Source organism: Schistocerca cancellata, chromosome 2, assembly GCF_023864275.1.
Source record: "Schistocerca cancellata isolate TAMUIC-IGC-003103 chromosome 2, iqSchCanc2.1, whole genome shotgun sequence".
NCBI classification, from domain to species: Eukaryota; Metazoa; Arthropoda; class Insecta; order Orthoptera; family Acrididae; genus Schistocerca; species Schistocerca cancellata.
The window spans coordinates 493,663,896-493,669,895 of record NC_064627.1 but is presented as its reverse complement, the minus strand read 5'-3'; the positions used below and the strand labels follow the sequence as shown (position 1 = coordinate 493,669,895).

General features: G+C 35.6%; 1 protein-coding gene across 1 annotated transcript in view; it reads right to left on the bottom strand.

Annotated features, from left to right (window-relative positions):
• Positions 1–326: 326 nt before the first annotated feature.
• Positions 327–6,000, bottom strand: part of LOC126162018 (BTB/POZ domain-containing protein KCTD5) — an 80,974-nt gene continuing 75,300 nt past the window's right edge. The window contains exon 5 of the mRNA XM_049918243.1: positions 327–1,421. Within this exon, the coding sequence (XP_049774200.1) occupies positions 1,392–1,421 (30 nt within the window). The 3' untranslated portion in view covers positions 327–1,391. The remainder of the gene's footprint in view (positions 1,422–6,000) is intronic.

Genomic DNA, 6,000 nt, shown 5'->3' with positions numbered 1-6,000 from the left:
AATAATAATATTTTAATTTGACCAGCACCTCTCACACATTATTCATTAATAGTATTTTTCTGCAGAAACAATGAGCCAGGTTACATAAGCCAGTGTAATTCACTAAATACGTTGCACTGAAACAAATATTCTCCTTTACTTGCAAAACAGTAGCACAGCATGTTTTAAAATGAATTGTAAGGTATATACAATATACAGCAAGTATTTTTTATAGTTTATTTTATTTCAGAAGTACTGAGAAGAAAACTGAAATTATGACACAGTCTGAAACAAAAAATAAGTGAGCAACACATGTACTGATGACTAAATCAATAATCCACATAAAGTGTTAAGGAAAGGTACATTTATTAATTTATAACAGGAGCATTTACAATACTTTTAGAAAACAAGTAAACATGTCTCCCTTTCACAAAATTGCTTCACACGCAATGCTCGCTCGCTCGCTCGCACACACACACACACACACACACACACACACACACACACACACACACACACACACACACACAGAGTGAGTTTTATTCACTATTAGCACTATAAACATCAGTGCAATATGAACAAAGAATTCTTGATCATTAATATCTCAAATGGAATCCATTCATATTTTTCATTTCCTCATCTAATAAGGAAAATGAAATTCTGTATAAACATAATTAAATAACAGGTAGTGACAAATTGAAACTTGTCATGCAGAACCTGCACAATTCATTTCACATTCCAACTACAAAATAATCGTCTTTGTGATCATTTAACTCTTGCAGATAACATTTTTTTTTTTTTACAAAATTGTACATTTATTTTACAGCAAGGTAAAAATTAGATTGTTTCACACGATATATAATCAAATTACACAAAAATGCTGAGCACCTGGTGCCAGTTCTCAATAAATAAAGGTATAAATAACAAAAACACACAATTACATTTTATATTATAGTAACAGGCTTTCTATTATATTCTATTTTTACTTGAAATTGAATGTGTATTTTTTTGTTTAAATGTAACATTAATTTTCATTTCAGTGAAAGTCACCATTATTTAATTAATCTATTTTTATTTTAAACGTAACACAGTTTAGAATGTGTTTCCATTCCATTCAATTCTCCTAGTGCAGTAGCATTCCAATTACTAACCTGGCCAACTGCATTTCAAACAACTGACTTAAGAGTTCATTCTTGAAAACCAACTAATAACTTTCTGTTGATAAAGTTCACATTCTGAATTTGCGTAGAGCAAAGCATAAAGCATCCCAAAATTAACACTCCAAGAACATGTTTCAGTGTTGAGAATCTCATGGGTTCAAATGTTCAGTCTGGTGCCTCATAGGTGAACACAGAGCCACTTGTGCAACTGATCTCATTTTCAATTTGTAGTAACCTTTTATGCAGTTTATCTCACATCCGTGATCCTTTCTGCTGCAAAACCTACAAGAGAGGCACAAGAACTTACTTAAATTTACTTAGAGGTAAATTAAAAACAGCAAATAAACATCCACATGAAGATCAGCAAAAATGAAATCATTATACGTAGAAGCAACAAGAGAATATCATCAAGACTCCCAAACAAGAACAGTTTTCAGTCTCAAAATATGTTTGAAAATAAACTGCTTTAAAATGAGAAGTACATAGCAAGGATTTTGAGGGAAAAATACAAGAAAATTACAAGCAAAAAGGTGTTGAAGGGCTCAGTTCATGTTACTATTTTTGAAAGGTATAAAGATACTGGTTATATCATGAAACAAAATCAGAGAGATTGGGTGAGGAAGGCTAGAAGAGCAGCGAAGGAGAATGGCAACAAGAGTGAAAGAACTCCAGGATTCTGAGAATATAATAATGACTGCCAACCATATAATATGCACTAACTCAAAATATACCCTCGTGAGTTAGCACCTCTTCCACTAACCACTTCAAATTTATATTGGCAGTATAATTACACACTTTTAATTAATGTATGCAAAAATCTTCATTGTGAAGATGTACAGGGGTTGGGCTGATCAGTACATGATCCAGTAACATTAATGTGACAAACGTCAATGTTTGAAATCAGTGTGCAATAACTACTCAAGACAGCAGCTGGCAGCAGTAGCAGTGGAAGATATATATATTGTCTGGAGGACAAGGAAAATAGTGCAGTTGTTGTCGTAATGTGGAAACAGAGTAATTTATCTGACGTCCAAAAAGGCATGCTCACCGTCTTTCACCTCAGGTCAAGAGTGAAAACATTCCTGGAATATCTCAATTTGTAAACTCAGGGTGTATAGATGCAACAAAAAACCACACCAGATTTTTCCCAGTTAAAAATACCCTTGTTCCAGGTGAAAATGCTTTTTTTCTGTATTAAGTGACAACATACTTTCCCTTGGAACTATACAACTTATCAATCTTGAATGGTACACTGGTACACATTTTATACACCAGCACAGAACTTCCCAGCACTTTAGGAAACAAACCCAGCAAAAAAAAGTATTTTGGAACCGTCATTGATGTGCAGCAATGTGCGCACTACATATTTTTGTATTACAAAAGTATAAATATGAATTCCCCTAATATAGCACAGTAGCTTCCAAAGTACTGAATTCGACACTGCTAGGCACTTTTCTCAGCCAATCACAGCTCATGTTACATGGTCTCGCCACTCAATGACAGCAGATATTCAGAGCATAGGATATGTGATGCAGTCAGCCAATAGCAACATCACTATTAAGTAGTCCGAACACATGCATGTGAAAGTTAATGGTTTAAATCAAGAGTGTGGTTAGGCAGGATCCTAAGAGCACAGCTTAAATTGCAGCAACTGGATATTTTGATAAGCATGATCATAGATTTCACTGTTGTGACCGAACATTTTGTGGGCTACCTGGCTGAATACATGTTCCACCAATCACTTTTACTTTTCAATAGAAAAGCCAATTATGTGTGAAATTGCTCAAGAACTCACCTGAACTATTTTTTTTAACAATAATCATATTTTCTGCCATTGTTAATGCATAATTTGTAATCTAAGAGAGATCTCAAATAAATATGAAAAATTAACCTTGAAGTTTGGCCTTTTTAATGTGTTACCCTTTAGATATACCAAAACAAATGTGACATCAAAATTTCAAATACTGGCATAAATGTCTGGGCTTCTGGCCCTGAAATTTTTCTGGGTGGCTAGTTCTCAACGTGTTAAGTTTTGAATGAGACGCAAACAATCCATGATTTAAGAAACCCAATGCGCATTCAAGTATTGCATAGTCTTCATCCTAAAGCCTTTGACACATTATGCAGCTGGCAGACACAGAAAACTAAAACAATGACAAATTCCCAGAATTTAAAAAAATTTAGAATTTTTCCTGGATGAAAAAAATTCTTGATTTTTCTGGATTTCCTCGTTGTCTAAGGGCAAATACACCCTGAAGCCATTTATGTGCTGCCATGGTTAAAGTATACGGTGAGTGGCATAATGGCACTATCCAAAACTGGCACAGAGGCAATTGCAGTGCACCATGGGCCATAGGTGACAGGGGTGAATGACATCAGTAGAGATATGTATGGGTGAATGGACATGCAACTGTTGAGCAAATGACTGCCCAGACAAACCAAGGGGCTACCAACAGTGTCTCCTCAAAAATCGTTCAGTGAATGTCGCTAATGTTGCTATGTACAGGACACGACATCCCTTGAGTGGCGACAGTTGGTCTTTTCAGGTGAATCATGTTTTTTCTATCCATTGGCATGAAACGTCTGAAAATAAAAACCTTACAACAATCATCAGAAGGGTCCAGGCCAGAGAAGGGAGCATTATGGTGTGGGTAAAGTTTTCACGGCATTCCCTGGGTTATCTTTTAATTCTGGTAGGCACGGTGAATCAAACCAAGTATGCATCTATTCTTGGGGACCATGTGAAGCTTATTTTTTCTCAACACAATGACATCCACCAGCAGGAGAATGCAACATATCATACAGCTCACAGTGAACATGCATGGTTCAAAGAGCAACAGGATTAGTTTACTGCAGTTCTCTGGCTGCCAAACTAGCCAGATTTAAATCCAATCAAAAAACTGTGGGGTCACATTGATCAGGCCTTGCACACCGTGGAGGCCTGACCAAAAAACCTAGCACAGCTCACCACAGCACTGGGGTCGGCATGCCTCCACGTCCCTGTCGGCACCTTTCAGAATTTCATTGAAACTCTTCCTGAGCATCTCACAGTGGTCCATCCAGCAGAAAGCAGTTATTCAGGCTTTTGACAGGTGGTCACATTAATGTAACTGCACAGTGTATAAAAACAATGGTACATTTGTGAACACGTTTCCTTTCTTGAGGGCAAAATTTGCAGAAAGGTACTGAACCATCTCTATGTTTGTGATTGATTGCGCTACCAGATTGATATCACACCGAATCAAATCTTATAGATATCTAAAATATATATATATATATGCTTTGTACAAGAATCTGTAACAATAGTTCCAAATGTACCAGAGATCTCCGGGTAAGCTAGTATACTAAGGGCATATTAATTTTATAGAAAAGCTTAAGCCCTGAAATATAAAAGTGAAATAAAAACTGAACATTCTGACAGGAAAACAATGACATTAAAAAAAATATTTTATTGCTAACCCACTGTCACACAGTGACTCCTGAGCTCAATGCATTTAACAAGAGCGCAGTATAATTACAAACAGCGCATTGAGAACTGCATTTACAAAACAATCGTAGTATTGCTTTCACTTTTTTTGGGTGAATACAAAAAAAAGAGATCTCAGTGGCGCAAATAAATAAAATCTAAAATTTCCTAACAGATTAAAACTGTAGGCTGGAGCAAGACTCAAGCCCAGAACGTTGCCTTTTATGGGCTATGCTCTTACTGACTGAAAACTATTGCACACTATCACAGTAACATCATTATAAACACTCATTCCTTTGTTTTGGTGTTAGCTGTAACTTTAGCTCATGTTTACATGCCAATGTAATGTTCATCCGCCAATCTAGGGGGAAATTCCACTGGCTTCCAACAATTGTGCTCATGGACTAGCTATGTTGAAGTTAACAGCAGCCATGTATGATCAATTAGTAACAGTTTGTGACTAGTTTTGTTTGATGATCTAGCAAGTTGTTTAGTTTTATTTACAGTGTGTACCTGTTTAGAAGTTCAGTACATAACATAAAGAATTCTAAATATTAATTTTTTTCTACATCACATAGTCTAGTGCTTCTACTGTGCTTCAGTATAAGAGAGAGGTAAGAGGCAAGTAAGACTTGTCAATTTACAGACTGGTATTGTTTCAGAGCCAAAAATAATCCATAGTATCTTACAGATAAGTATGAAATTAAATCTGTCAAAGAACAAGACAGCAGATAATACTGATCATATGGGACAAGAGCTGTAAAACTACCAAAGGCTACTGTAGACTACCACAAGTAAGCACAGCCCACGGCAGTTTCCCTAGCAGTCTTTGTCAGTTAAGATCATTAGTATGTTAGGTATGTTGTGTACCTATTGGGCATTACCTCATTTTGATTGCTTTGTTTGCATATGCAATCAGTGTCTTACTATATTTCCATAGTAACCAGAATACTACCACTAATTCTACCATTTACTATGTCAGTACTTTATGTATGGCAGAAAACCCACCAAACAGTAGTTTTAGGACCATCCATCTGTATCAGGTGTAGATAAATAGAACTGTAGACATTATGTCTTATTATGCAAATAAAGTGAAAATGGAATGAAATGTTTGAGGAAACTAGATCTACTTTTATTCCCTGAAATACTCATGACAGACCTCTATGCTTGATTTTTAATAAATGCTTAATGAGTGAAAGCCTGAAACCAGCAAAAATTAAAGGCATTTACTTACAAAACATGCTTCCTATTCCAATACACCTGTAAAGTAATTTGAATAGATACTGGAATTATAGAAGATTCGAAAAGTCTATAAAAATCCAAAAATTTGTTGATTAGAAGCACTTAAGAGCATCCCATGAAGTCTCTTACTTAATATAAAATACTAAGAAACTA